The 15,566-nt window shown below is 47.3% G+C and overlaps 1 protein-coding gene across 1 annotated transcript in view; it reads right to left on the reverse strand.

The window, feature by feature from the left end:
- SORCS3 (sortilin related VPS10 domain containing receptor 3) overlaps positions 1–3,732 on the reverse strand; it is a 262,549-nt gene extending 258,817 nt beyond the window's left edge. The window contains exon 1 of the mRNA XM_059476918.1: positions 3,136–3,732. Coding sequence (XP_059332901.1) covers positions 3,136–3,732 — 597 coding nt within the window. The remainder of the gene's footprint in view (positions 1–3,135) is intronic.
- Positions 3,733–15,566: the final 11,834 nt, after the last annotated feature.

Consider the following 15,566-nt stretch of genomic DNA (forward strand, 5'->3'; position numbering starts at 1 on the left):
CTTTGGCAAGAAAACATTTTATCTGATCTCTCCAAGGTCCCTCAAGAGCTTCATGACCTTGCTCAATAAATGCTTCTATTAGGGCAGATTGATACTTGAAGCCCAAATAGAAGTCTGCTTTTTCCAATATCAGACCCACTGAACTAAACCAAGTGCCCTCCATAAGAACATAGAGAACACAAACCTCACTTCTACACAGACTAGCATTTTTGTATTTTCTTAACGATTTTCACTTCAAGATCCTCAGGTATTGTACAAAGCAGAAATGAATTCTGCTCCACACCACCACTTTGTGGTAGCTAAGTAGTACTATCCTCGTTTAACATGGAAGAGGAGATCCAGAGAGGTTAATTGTCTTTCCTAAGGTCACAGAAAAAGCCTGTGGGCAGGACAAAGCAGAGAACCCAAATTCCCTGATCTCACCAGCTTTTTGCCTCTATCATAATCCTGACCTCACTAGCTGCAAATACAGAAAACAAAAGTTTGTTGCCTGGAAGGGATTATGTTTTAGTAAGTTAAATTGTGATTTCAGGGATGTGTGAGAAAAGGGGAATAGTAGATTCACAGACACTTGCTTTTAAAATAAAAATAATTAAGAAGCAGAGGGGTTTAACATTATGGGTAACAAGCAGCTGCAAAGACCTCCCTTTTGTGGAGTGTCTGCAGATCTTCTTTGCAAATCCATGCAGTTTTCAGGAATACCCCACCACTAATGCACAAAACTTGATTGATTATGTTTTTAATAACACATAAGTGACAAAAACTGAGCTTTTGAAGTATGTTCAAGTAACAGAATTGGTAAAAGCAAGCTGTTTGCCTCTTTACTGCTTTGGGAGCCTGAATACAATAACACAAAAACACATCCTACTACTCTACTAGGTCAACTGGCATAATCATGACATGAGTTAATATCTATTGTCCATTTCCAACACACTTTCCTGCTGCTTTACATCTCCTGTGACCTAAGAAAATTTATGTTTTGTGATGTGGGGCTGGGGACCAATGTGGTTGGCAAAAGAAGCCACACTGTTTGCCTGAGTGACCTTGGGCAAATTGCTTCATGTTCCTGTGCCATGGACACACCAACAGTACAATTAGGTTAAAACTGAGCTGCAGCAGAAAAACAGGTATTGGATTCAGCTTTATCTGTTAATTAATGAAAGAACCCAGGTTCAAGCATATAACTTTCCCTCTACACAGTTAAAAAAAAATCCAATTAATTACTAAATGCAGTAATTTTTCTGCAAAAGACAGGAGAGAAAAAGACTCAGAATGCTAGACCTCATATTAGGAAAATCACAAAAAGATAACATTAGAATTTATTTTCACTCTTGCTTCCCCTTCCTACAAACACCACCCTGGCAATAAACACCAGTCTTTTGCTTTAGCTTGTGCTTTTGAGTTGGAAGCTTTCAATGCATGGTATCCTGAGGTGCAAAATCCTAATGGCATGCCATGAACAATCAAGATATTTTCTTTCATTACCCTTCTCAGTCACTTAAAGAAGAAGGAATCTAGTTATTTAAATAGCATGTTTCTGTGAAAGAAACTGAGGGGAGTGAATTTTGTGAAAATCACTTTCTGAGCTGTGCTTTAGGAAAAAAATAACCTTTCTTTCCCCTGCAAATGCCTACAGAATGAGTTTTCATTGCTACTTTAAGCAGAAATACTCAAAATTATTGGAAATCCGTGCTGGGAAGGCATGGGGGAGGCATTTAAGCTTCTTTTACTCAACACCCCTTGATTCAGCATCAAAATGAAACAAAAGAGAGGGCATATAGGTTGTTTTCTTCAGTACATGGCATTTTATGTTAAAAATAAATAGTCCTAGAGACAAGTGTAGTGTTGAAATATACCATACAGCTGTTTTCTCTTCAGTGTGTGCTTTCATCTTTAATGAGAGTGAAATTCATGTCTGGCAAACACAACTGCCTTTAAAAATTGGTTAAATCAAAGTAACATCTACATTGCTGTCAGAATTATTGCCTAAGTAGCAATAAATAGACAAAAAAAAATCAAGTAAAAAAAAACAGTTGAATTGCACATTAGAACCTATAGCTGATGCACAGATAGAGACACAGATAGATAAGTAGGTAGACAATTTGCTTTTTCATGGCTAGTAAGTTCCATGAAGAATGTATCTGAAAATACAACCAATCTGCTTTATGCTGTTAATTGCTTTATATTCATTTCCAATAGTGGCAAAACAATAAAAGAGGCAATTTCAAGGCAGTGACAAGCTATAATAATCAGAATAATGGGAATATTGTCATCAGACATAAAGGTTTCCCAGAGTCCTTCAAATTACATCTGTTCCCAGACAACATGAGAGTAGGAATGGTATTTCTGATACCAAGTCAAAAGAAACTTCAAGTTTTGTCCACAGCCACCTGCCGGGCGCTGCAGAGCGGGCGTGAGGGAGGGTCCTGCACTATCATGGCACAACGTGTGGGCTTTTGGGACGTGCCCTCTACACACGCACACACACAGTCCCACAGGCTTACAGGGACACCTCCGAGACTCGTTATTATTGACTTCGGGGAAAAGGCCTGAGATGACACGGATTTTTTTACAAACTTCCCACTCTGCTCGCACTACGTGCCTCCCCTCAAAGCTCCTTGACGTGCTGCGGGGCTTTCCGCTCCTTAATGAATTAATGGGATCTCTCTTGCCTCCAGCACTCACAGCGGAGCACTGGAGGGCTTTTCCACCAGCCCTGTGCATCACACATGCCAGGCAGGGAGGCAGCGAAGCGTGCCACGGTGTTTATTACATACGGGGAGACTGGGAGTGGGGGTCCCCAGGGCAGCGGCACACGGGACACGCGGGAGCGCAGCGCAGAGCGCTGGGGCCAGCCCGGCCCTCCGGGGCGCTGCCCGGGATCGCGGCTCTGCCTCCGGGGGCGGGGGCAGAACCGTGCTCCCACTCGCCTTCACCTTTCCCCGGGAAAACTTTTCTCCTGCGGACATCGCTCCGTGCCCCACTCCCGCTGGCCATAAGGGCGGGGTGCCCGCCCAGCGCCCCTCTCCTCCCCGCAGCCCCGTCCCGCTGCTGTCCCGGCTCCCTCCCCGCCAAGCGCTGCCGGACCGGAGCGGGTCGGGTGGGGTCGGCTCGGGTGTGCGGGGCGGTACTCACGCTGCTGTTGTGTCCGGACCAGTGCACCATGGCTTGGTTGTGCGCCGCATCCCCGGTGAGCGCGAAGGTGGTGCTGCTCAGCCTCGGCTCCTCGGCCCCTCGCGGCCGCGCCGCTCTCCCATCCTCCGGGGGCCCGCGGGGCTGAGCGCGGCCGCCGCGCTGCCCCTCGGCCGCGGGCACTCCCCCGACGCCGCCGGCCGGCAGCGCCCGGCGCCCCTCGGTGCTCCGGCGGGTCCGCGGCGCCGCCGGGCCCCGGCTCCCGGGCGCGCCGCCTCCCGCCCCCGCCGCGCGGAGCGCCGCTCCCCGCGGCCCCGCTTGGCCCCCCGGCTCCGCGCCCGACACCGGCTCCGCGGCGGCCGCCGCCCCGAGCGAGCCCCGCGCTCGGCCGCCCGGCCAGCTCCGTAATCCTCGCGGCGGCGGCGGCGGTCGCTGCTCCTGCCTAAGGCGAGACGAGGAGGACGGCCAGGAGGGCGATGGAGATGAGCAGGATCTGCAAGTTATTTCGGCGCCGGTGCAACACCAAGAGAGAAGTAAGAACCATGTCCAGGCGAGAAAAATGGTGTGGCAGGTCGGAAAGCAGTTGGTCCCCTTCTCCATGCCTTTGCGGAGCGAGTCGGGGGGCTTGCAGAGGGAGGGGGGATGAGGCGCTGCGTTTAGGGCTTTTTTTTTTTTTTTTTAGGAAGAAAGGGGCCGGATTCTAATTATAATATTTATTATTTGCAAAAGACGCCTCTTTCTCTGGCTCTTCTTCTTTCTCTTCTTCGCTTTTCTCTTGACTCTTTCTGAGCCTCTGAGACGATGACCAGGAAAAAAAAAAAAAAAAAAAAAGGAAAAGGAAAGAAGGGGGGGAAAGGAAAAAAACTCTCCCCGGTAGTTGGAGTCTGTTCCTTACTGTTGCTGGATAATTTTTTTTTTCAAAAGTGCTTTTCAGTGAAACTGTTCACGTTCAAGGATTTGATCAAGTGAGAGGGTACCACCACACGGGGGGAGGAGCCCCGAGCCTTGCCAAGCCGCCGCCGCCGCTGAAATACACCGCCGAGTCACCCGCCGCGCCGCGCCGCGCCGCCGGGGGCCGGGAGCGGGGCCGGGGGCGGGAGCGGGACACCGCGCTGCACCGAATCAGCTGGAGCATCACCCAGCCTTCTCTCCTGATTTGGTATGTGTGCTCCTGGCCGAGAGAAAGCAGCCGTCATTCCCCCGCTTCTCCTGATGTATATGTACATAGACTCGTGTTTACAGCGCTGTGGGTGCTCCTCGCCCTGTGTGTGTGCGCGTACATGTACGCACAAAGGGTGGATGCCAGCCACGGGTACGGGGGCACGAGGGAACGCAGCTGGGATGAGCGGCTCTTGGGTGCCTCCCGTGTGTGAGAGCGCACCCACGGACCCGGCCATCCAGCAGCATCCCTCCAGAGCCGGCTCCGTGCGTGTGGATGTGCCCGTCCCAAGCGCAGCCTCCCGGCCGCGGGAACTCGCGCGTGTGCGTGGGAATCCCAGCAGCCTTGCCACCGGCCAGCAAGGGAGACTGGCAGGATTTGTGTGGGGCCAATAACGAAGAAAGGGCAGTGTCTGCAGGCAGCTCCCTGCAGCAGCATCTCGGGACTGTGTCGGGAGAAGGAGCGAGGGGGATGTGTTTCTTTAGGTCACGGCAGCGCAGCGCTCCCGCTCCCGTCGCACGGATGCAGTTCCCCTGGCCAAGACACCTGTTTTCTGCTGGCAAAGCTCAAGAAGCCTTTGCAGCTTCAGCCCCCGGACAAGGTGTGAGTAATGGCAGGCTGTGAATGGGAGAGGGAGGCTGCTGCCGCCTCCCGCGGCTGCGGGGCGTCCCTGTGGGTCACCCTTGGCATCGCCATCTCTGCCAGTGCCACGTCCCTCCGGACCGATTCATTGCAGCAACACGTCGGCACTTTCTCTTCGCATCAAACCCACGGTCGACCTTCTCCCGTTCTCCTCCTCCCTTTGAAAAGTGTCGATAATTAGCGATTTTTTAATCGTCCCACCCTCCTACTTCCCGCATCAGCCATTCTTTGCCGTCCAAAGACGGATCCACCAACTACACGGCTCTCCCCGCGGTCTGCCCCCTCCCCACCGCCAGGCCGGGTGCGGAGGCGGCTCAGCACTTTCTCCCGCCTACCGCGGGTCTCCCAGCCCGGCAGGGAGCGGGGGACAGAGGCAGGCCCGGAGCTGGCACTGCCCGCACCGGCGAGCGGGGAGGTTTCTGGCCGGCTGCTGCCCGGCTCTTGGTCAGCGCCTGCTGCAGAGCGCCCGGCCCGGGCTGGGGGGTCCGTGCAGCCCGGCTGCCGCAGGGGAGCGAGCAGAGAGCCGGAGGAGGGAAGAGGGGCTGCTCACAGCGCTGCCTGTTGCGAACGCGGGGAGCGGTCGCTGAAGGGCTGTCCTGCAGGAGTGGGATGCGGGGCCGGGTGGCAGCCGGTGCGCACAGAACAGCGCTGACAGCCTCGCGAAGGCGGCGGGGGCCGTACCCACAAACGCGGACCCTTATTAGCCTCAATTCCCAACGCAGAGAGGGAAAGTGGGAGGTGGGGGTAGGGGAAGCGAATCTCCCACTCCCAACGCAACGGATGGTATTCCTGGCTTGGAATCGGCTCCTTTTGTACTGTGCTGCCAAAATGTTTAGATGACATTTTATTTGTGTGGGAGCAGTGACGTGGGCCTGAGCCAGAGCTGCTCCACAGAACCTCAGGCAAGGGGATTTCACAAATTGCACACACTTGTGGCAGGGGCTACCCTGCATGCACAGGGATACACCAGCCCTGAGACCGCACACTGCTGCTGCTTGTAAGCAACCAGCAGGGTGTGGGGAACAGGAAGGAGCCCACTGCCCCTCAAACTCAACAGCTGCAGGAACAGAGTTCCCAGCTGTGTGACATTAGCAGCACACGTCACCCCAGTGTCTTGCCATTGCTGTGCACTGTGAGGAGAGGCACTGCCCACCTAATGCCATCCTCTAGCAGTGAGGCTGCAGCTGTGACAGGAAGAACTTGTTCTTAAATTATAATCAAAGTTTCTGCAGTCCCTCTGGACCCAGCAGCAGCTCACTGCTGCTCCTGAAGGTCTCTGCACATCCAGAATCCCAGCCACCACATTGTAAAAGCTACTGTGGTGCTAGCAATTACCACTACTTAGCCAGTCCCCTGCAGTGCAGTCCACACAGTCCCATTTATCTCTCAGCCTTGCTGGACACTGCTTAGGATCTAGTCCTTGTCCAGATCCTGACCAGTCACTCCTTTGTGCAGCAGCATCCTTGGCCAAAGCCCACCCAGACCAAGACAGGACTTGTGGGCACATCTCATTTCACAAATCCTGCCAGCACAAAGCATTTCTTTGTGTCCACCACATCACTCTTTGTCACCACAAGAGCCCAGCTGTGCTGGACATGGCACAGAATGTGATGGTGAACACTTGCATGCAGCCTAACACTTTATTTGGGACAGTACTTTCACCATTCCAATAGCAGGTGTTTTCCACCCTGCAGACTGAAGAGCCATCCCTTGCAATCACCTCTGTGAGTGTCATCCTCACCTGCCACACTCGGGGATAGTCCCAGACATTCAGTGCTGATTGTATCAGTGAGATTACCCCAAGCCCTAATTTCTCAGACAAACACCCACAGGAAGCTCTGGTCTTTCTGAAGCAAATTCTAAAATGCCTTCGTCAGTGCCTGCTTATTGCTGTTAGATAACAGGATGCACAGCTGGGGGAGTCCCACTGATGATGTGGGACTGCGTACTAGAATCTCCCCGCTCTGCCTCAGCAGCCGTGCTCTCAAGTGTCTTTCCTTCTCTAGAAAACAAAGGTAATGTGAGCAACACCCCCATCTCCTGCACGATTCGTGAACTGCGTGCCCATGGCCAGCGCACAGAAAAAGGGGCTTTTCCAGTTTGTACCATCTCTGTTGCAGGAATAACAGATTTGCTTCAAAACCTGGCCTCTTGCATGACAGGGTGAAAGTGAGGATGTCATCTGACAACCCCAGATTTGCACAGTCTATATCCAAGAATAGAAATGGAATAGTTCAACGCAGTATCCATTACAGGCTGTTTTAATCCCTGATCTAATCCATTATGATCTGCTTTAATCCCCACCCAGCTGCAAACATCCATTCAAAGAAGCAGGGGTTGGTGTTATATTCTGTTGGACCATGTTGAGTTTTAATTGATGTAGAGAAAACCATATGCCCTAACACCAGGCAATGCAGAGGATTTCTAAGTAAGTAAGTAAATGTTCCGGAAGGCAAATTGTGGCACAAATACAAAGTAGCAGAACATTCCTATAACCGAGGGGGAGCTGAGTTCAGTTAAGGAGAGAAAAGCAATTGGGGGAGTTATGTTTGTTTGGAGGGGGTGATTTGGATGGAAGAAGACTAATGACACTATCTAAAGAAAGAAGCAAATAGAGCCTGGCAATTGCCAAAGCCTTCAAAAGCAGCATTGATTATTTGGGTTTTACTTTTTTTTTCCTCTTTCCTATTATATGAATTCCATGTGGGAAAAAAATAATTATGAAATGTTAAATTCTATCACACATATCAATAACTTCATCATCCCTGCCTCTGCTGTTGATTGTAGACCTGCTGCCCAGTAACCCAACCCTTCTTTTTTGCCCAGCTCTGCCTATCATTGCTCCATGTCCCTCTCCTCCTGAAGGATTGCACACACCCAGAGCATGTCTCCCAGTCACTATCCCCACAGGAAATTTCTGAGTGGGAGCTGGATCATGAAAGAAAGGAGGAAGGGTTAGGTAAGAGATCATAAGAGGAAAATTTAAAGAGGGGGAAAAGAAATTAATGTCCCAGCTACACTGCACTCTTTTCACACACTCACACCCTCCCCTGAAGGTCTCCTGCACTACTAAAGGCCTCCCAAGGGAGTAAATCCCACACATACTAAAAGAAAAATCAATGCTTGCTCCAGTTAACTTTAACCTATTTATTATGTGTGAGACCAGTCGCTGGAAAACAAAGCAGCTCTGTGATAATGCTGTCTTGTTTACCAAGGAAAAGCCTGAATCTACCTAAACAAAAATCATTAAAAGCTGAAGTATCCCTGTACCCTCAGACAAAGTGTCACCTGCAGGCAGGGCCTCCACCATTTTTGCTGGTGCAGTACTACCCCATTGTGGGACAGATTTTCTCTGAGCACAGCCAGGCAGGGTGTGCAGCAGACAGTCTGACTGAAGCACAGCAGGCCCGTGGCACTGACAGACCTGCTGCAAAGCTCCTGAACAGAGGCTGCAGAAAACTCTACAGATGCTGCAAAAGGGAGTCTGGTTTCTGCACTGGGTGATGAAGTGGGAGTCCAGCAGCCCAGTACAGCAGCCAGAAACACAGGTACCACATAGCAGCACACCAAGGGAGGTGTTTCACACAGCCTGGATCAAGGGACGGTGGCAGGACACTTGATCTCAGCTGATCTTGGAACAGGGTCCTCACAAAGTGGATCCCCTCACTACATCACAGCACCAGTCTCTGATCAACACCACTGACAGTGCCCCAGAGCAGGAGAGGGAGCCACAGGCCACACTGGGACTGCAGCAGGTTGGGGCTTAGCAGAGTGAAGAACCCCTTCTGAAAATCTCACCTCGGGCTCCCCAGCATGAGCAGATGTCATGTCAGGTTTGCTGACCAACTGGACTGCATCCCTCCTTTTGATTTTATCTATCTGCACACCATATCTGTGGGAGACAGAAGAGCCCCTTTCCTTCAGGGATGCTCAAACAGTTGCACTCTCTTCAGCCACTGATAAGGCTGCCCAAAAGGTGCACAACCTGCACAGTGCAGGTAAGACACTCAACAAGACACAGAGCAGGCAGGGGTGTTTTCAATTTTCTGGGGAAATTCAGCAGGTTTTAAATCATGTTTCTAGTTAATGCTGGGCTTTATTGTTCATCTTAAAGCCAAGATAAGAAAATCCCCTTCTGCTGATAATCAGCATCATCAGGAATGCCAGAGAGTTTATCAGAATGGAATGAGTGCACAGATTTGCAGCATACACAAAGATAAATTGTACAGCACACAAGTTCATGGTGTTGAATTCACTGTATATTGAAGATTCCATATATTTTTATCTTAGAGATTCCAGTCAGAAATACAGGATCCCCCATCTCCCAGATTTCAAATCATTTAGGACCACAGTGAGATACTGGACTTTCAGAGGCATTTGCCAAGTTTTTGAAAATATGCTCCTTAGCATTACTTAGAGAGCTCTGGATCAGGACATTTAAACCTTCAGCCCCTCTTTGTCTTCTGAATTCAATGAGCTCATCTAAAAGCTGGGTCCAACTATGCCACATATTATGAAGAGAGGAGGAATAATGGCTTAAGATGTTACAATATCTAAGAATACTCTATGAGTACTGAGATACCCCATTTGCAGAAAGGCTGATTAAAACCAGAAATGTGGCTACAGTTCATTAGATCATTGATTCAGGAAGACTAAATGACCCTCATCTCTCTTCCTGTCCCAAGGTTTGTCTCAGAGTTGCAGGTTCCCTGAAGAAAAGGAATCTTCCTTACTGTTAGAAATGTTGTGCACCTGTCATCAGCTTTTCATTTCTGGTTGTTAATGAAGCCTCATGCCTAAGAGGGTTTAGGGTTGGCTTTACAGCCACCAAAAGGGAGAGTACAAAAGCTGCCTTGCTGTGCAAAGACAGTCTTTGTGAACATGGAGCCTCCCCTATGCTTGTTCCATTCCTGAAGAAACAAGACAGAAAAATGACAAAGTGCCTTTCCCATCCCACAGAGCACACACTGGGAGAATGAGGCTGACATGGTCAGTGGCACAGCAACAGTTCTCTCTCTCCAAGACTCTGTTCCCTCCCCAGTTACCTTTTTCCTATTTTTTATCTTTGTCCAGACAAATCTTTCCTTTTTCTACTCTTCCCTTCCCCTAAGTTTGAGATAGACTTAGAAGGGGAAGGAGCTGGTATTGTTTCTCCTCTATTCAAGCTAAAAAGTGATTTCTCTGTGTGTGAGTGCACAAAGGCAGAATTTTCTTAGCAAGCTAGAGAGAAACAAGTCTGGCAGCAACCCCAGCTTTGATGGTGGGACTTCACAGGAGGATGTTGAACCTGCAACAGCTTGGTGCTCTTTCCTCTTCCACAACAAACACCATCTTTTAAGATTCTCACCTATGGCTATTTCCTTCCCTTCTTTTAAGAAGAACCCCAAACAAGAGAGAAATTGAACTACAGCACAGAGGAAAGACTTTATACTAGTCAACATGAAGGGAAGCTTGTATACTTAGCACAGAAGAAACAAATCAAGAAGGAAATAAAGAAAAATAACGCAAAACTACAGCAGTAGGTAGCTGGCTGTAGGCAGGTGTTTCTTACCAAGCCAGTCCTGGCAGTCCCCAGATATCCTGTGCACTGAATCAGCAATAACTAACTCCTAAAAGGAGTCAGGTTAAATCAAATATCATGTAAACAGAGATTGAAACATTCTGAAGTGGGGAGTCTCAGACAAATGTGTGCTCCCAGCACATCTAAGACATGAAGTAGGAGAGAATTAAGAGGCAGCTTTTACAGCCTTTGCTAGACTGTCTTGGCCAATAGCTTCAACTCACAGGGGACCAAGTGAAGTTTCACACCACCAAAGGAAATTAGGAAAGATAACACCATCCCCACAAAGAGAATAATGCATGCAGTGTAATGAATTCTGGCCGGCAAAGGCCAGGCATCACAGCTCTATGTATTTCCATTATAAAAATGCCAATTACTAAATTAATAATAATTTTAACTTTAGGAATGCCCAGAGTCCCTGTCAGGCTCCAGGAAAAGGCCTGCAAATGCATCAAGGAGACAGTCCCCTCTCGGAAGTTTAGGTTAGGACTTGAAAGAAGGAAACTTGTGTATAATTTTCAAGACAGACTGAAAATCAGAACAGTTAAGGAGATTTATCTTCACAAAATAAAAATGTACTGGGGCAAATCAGGGAGTTTGTCTTGGAAAGAAGGAGGAAAAACCTGCACAGGGATTTATTGCAATGCAAAATCTGTCACAGGCAAGGGGTGGAGAGGCCAAAAACCTGAAAGGTTTGGTAAGGCTCAAGGGAACTTCTTCCCTTGAAAGACCACCTGACCACAACATTTATTATTCCAACACAGAGTGTATTTATTCTGTGTTCTACCAAGTGATTTAACAGCTTCCTTATTTTCTTGATGGTTTGAATCTATTCCTTAGCTTTCTTGCAGATGTCCAGGTTCCAGTGCAGTACAACAGAGACCACCCTTGTCTTTTCTCCCTTTTCTGAATCTGCCCAACACCTGGCAATTTCAGGAGCAATCTCAAGAGGGTTAAAAATCAGGGACACAAATGAAAATGCAATTAATAAGTCTGCCACATAAAAGACCCTGGTGCTCATGATGCAATCTGCAAGGGGTGAACGTTTTTCTTTGGGCTTCCTGTGCTCCGCGGCTGCGATAACGCACGGCAATATCGTTAGCATTGATTTGCCGCAAGGTGCGTGTTCTACATCTGCAAGCTACCAGGGGAAATGGAGGGAGGCTCTCTCCTTGAAAGGCTGCAATTACTTAATTATCCAAGGAAAATGACATGCAGATTTAACAGCACAGGGAAGGGTTAGGACTCACTTCTCCCATTCCCAAAGAATACAGAACAACGCTTCTCTGCTACGTGATCTCCTTGCAAAGCTAACGCTCCTGGTTTGGTATTATTAATTACCCAGCTCCTATTCACTGGAATTCAGAGGTGTTGATACTTTGCATCACCCCCAGCTATGCTTGCAATTCATAAATCATACTGAGAGGAGTTGCCAGGAGAGGAGAGGAAATACTAAAGGAAACTTGCAAGCATCTCTGAATAGGCAGCTGCTGCTCAAGGAGGCTGCATCCTTTGCACAGAGTCAGATGTAAACCAGGATTAGAGCTACAAGACAGCAAGAGACATGCCAAAAGTGGGCAGGTAAGACAAAGAAACAATGCATTCAGACAGAAAAGGTAAAGGAAAGCAGATGGCCCTGGGGATTAACCTTTCATCTTCACATCCACAGGCTAGATCAGATGGTCTGATAAAAGCTCAAAGGCTCTATTACGATTAATAATCTGGAAGAGGTTGACTGTAGTCCAAACAGAGAGAAAGGTGGCAGTTCTAATGGTCAAACCAGCACTGATTTCCATTTCCCTGGAATTTAAAACCTCTCTCCCAGTTTTCTATTTGTAAAATAGATCTGAAACTGCCTAACAATATCAAAGGTAAAGTTTTGAACAGGGTTTTGGCCATCCCACACCTCCTCTTTATACAGATATATATTCCCCAGGAAGTGTCCATTCCTCTGCTCATCACAGTGGCTGTGCTATTGTGAAACTATCGTGTCCTTTTTAAGGAATTGAGAAAGGTAAGTTTGATACCCAAGGGATTTCTGTCTTAGGCAGTTAAGAGACTGATGACCACGTCGTGCTATTGACCCCACTCAGTTGCCCTCTGGCTGGCACCAGAACAACATGAAATCAGATGTGGATGAAAAAAAACAGGTGGGAAGCATCTGGACCCAGATTTATCCCTATCTGTGAATCTCTCCATTCACAGGGTTGCCTTTTTTGGGTTGGTTTTTCCTCCCCTTTTCAAAAATAATTTCAAAGTTACAAGTAGTTGATCCTTGAAAGCAAGGTTTGTTGGAAAGGAATAGCAGCTTCTCGTAGGGCTCACAAGGTACCTCGAGGAAAAAGAGAAACTTAAAGGCACACAAGGCCTTCATTTGGCCTCTCAAGTTCAGTTTTCTTATTTTGAGGGAAGGAAAGGATCTCCTTCTCTTTCCTCCTTTCTGCATTTTGACCCAGAGAAACTAAAGATCTTAGGTTGCTTTGTTCTTTCTCCATTGTGGAGTGTGTGTGTTTTCCCTTTCCTCACACTGCACCTCTTCAATAATTTTTCAGCCCTGGGAGCTTGACAATGTGGCAAAAGAAACAATGAAAGTAACACAGAAACAGAAAAATAAATCAGCTGGAAGTTATTCATTCCAGTATTCTATAATATACTGAAGGGGAAAAGGGGCAAAACAGGGTTAAATATCATCCTCAAAGACCACTGATATGAAATTCTGAAACACTGAGATTTCTGGTCTCAGTGAAAACCACAGAAAAGAGAGAAAAAAAAAATTACAAATACCTTAACAGAGGTAATATTCTCTTTAAATGTTTAATTTTTTCTTAAAAAAAAAAATTAAACAAGGTTTTTTATTAAATGAAACCCTGAATTAATGAGTAAATTTTAGAAATAGCAGGTTTAGCCTGACACTTTGCTTTCCACAAGTGGATTTCTCATTACTACCATAATAGCATTTTTATGTTGCAATTAACTTTTCTCCTCCCAGACTGAAGAGAATATTTCTTATTCTTCCTGCTAGAGTTTCCTCCCTATTATCTTCATCACTGCATTACCAGCACAGGAGATTCAGAAGTACTTTAAGCTGGCAACTAAAGAGGTTTTCCTGCTTAGGTCTGTCATTGAGACCCACCTTTATCACAGAAGTAGACACAGGAGGGAGCTCAAGCAACCCCATTCACACTGAGGTTACATGTCTTCCTGCAGCAGCTGAAGTGATTTTATACCTCTAATTCTCAAATCAGGGTTCCTTTAGGTCTTGAACTTAGATCTCCACACCTGCCAGAATAGAAGTCTCCTTTTTTAGATAGCAAAACAACTGATACATGCTTCCTACATACCAGAAAAAGAAAAATCTGCAGCAGCTCTGGCTGAGCTGAGACCAGAGGGATGAAATCTTTGCTCACCAGATTTGGCAGTTGCAGATGTGAGTGCACACACACTTGGAATTTAACAATGCTCTTAGCACTGCTGGCTGAACCCTCAGCTGCCTTTTCTGTTTGTTCTTGCTTGTCAACTTCTTTCCCCTTGCTAGACCTCACAAAGAAAACCCTACGAGTTTCTCTTCTTTTGCCTCCTCCTATTCTGCCTAAGCAAAAGACATCTCCTGGGGAACAGGGAGCAGGAATTCCTTCTCTTCAGAGAATTTCTTTATTTGTGCAACAACCAAGGCAAATCTCTTGAAAGTAATGTTCATTTACTCTTTATATTCCTTTCTACTACAGATTTCATCCCCCTTATTTTGTCTCCCTTTCCCATTGCCCTTAATAGGAATATTTCATGGAATCATGAAATGATTTGGAAGGGAGGAGACCTTTGAAGGTCACCTGATTCCAACCTGCCTGCCACGGGCAGGGACACTTTCCATTAGAACAGGTTGCTCAGAGTTCCATCCAACCTGGCCTGGAGCACTTCCAATTATGAGGCATCCACAGCTTCCCTGGGGAACCTTGCCTGTGTCTCACCAACTTTCATCATAAAAAATATTATTCGTTATGATCAATATGAAATAGCCTCTTTCAGTTTAAAACCGATGTCCTTTGTCCTGTCATGACAGGTCCTGGTAACAAGTCTCTCCTGTCCTATAAATCCCTTTATGTACTGAAAGGCTGCAGTAAGGCTTTCCCGGAGCCTTCCCTTCTCCAGGATGAACAAACCCAGCTGTTTCAGCCTTTCCTCACAGGAGAGGTGCTCCAGCCCTCTGATCATTTTTGTGGCCATTCTCTGGATTGCTCCAACAGATCCATGGCTTTCCTGGGCTGGGTGCTCCAGAGCTGGACACCATACACCAGGAGGGCTCTCAGAGAGCAGAAACAAATGGGCAGATTAACCTCTCTTGACTTGCTGGCCATGTTCCTTTGATGCAGGTTGGCTTTCTGGGCTGCAAGCATACATTACCATCTCATATCCAGTTTTTCAGCACCAAAATAAAAATATTTGAAAGTGTCTCTTTAACCCAAGTTCACAATCCTCATTAAAAATGAAGCAGTGCATGAGAATTCAAAATAAATTCTTACAGGCACCTAAAATGAATTCACTAAAGGGAGAATCTACAGCCATAGCCCTCAGCAACTATTGTCACCTGTTTCCCCATCACACACACGAGGTCAGGAAGCCCTGGAGGCAGCTGACACAATTAAATGAAGATTTCGATCAAATAATCTCAAAGTCAAACAACTGTGAGCAGACACCAAGATTAAATGTTTGCTCATTTGCCAAAATATGGCCAAAAATAATTTTATTTTGGCACATATTTCTATAAAGAATAGAATAGGCACCAACAGTGTGGTCTATTCTAGGTTTTCCTGCTTTCTCTAACATCAGCAGTGTCAGATAAATTCTGGAGAGAAAGATAGTTTTGTTCTACCTTTTTCTAAAGAGGTTTTGGAGGATGTGATTATTTACTGTGTTTCTTTGCAGTCCTCACACTATGAAACCCAGCTTAGGCATCAGCTTTGCACACCAAAGCAGTAGTGATCTGTAATAGCTGCAGCACCAAGAATGAACCTGGATGCATTAGAAGAGCCCAGAAGAAATCACATGTCCAAGAGGACTTTGTTAGATGTAAGGAAG

Source organism: Ammospiza nelsoni, chromosome 8 (genome assembly GCF_027579445.1).
Source record: "Ammospiza nelsoni isolate bAmmNel1 chromosome 8, bAmmNel1.pri, whole genome shotgun sequence".
NCBI classification, from domain to species: domain Eukaryota; kingdom Metazoa; phylum Chordata; class Aves; order Passeriformes; family Passerellidae; genus Ammospiza; species Ammospiza nelsoni.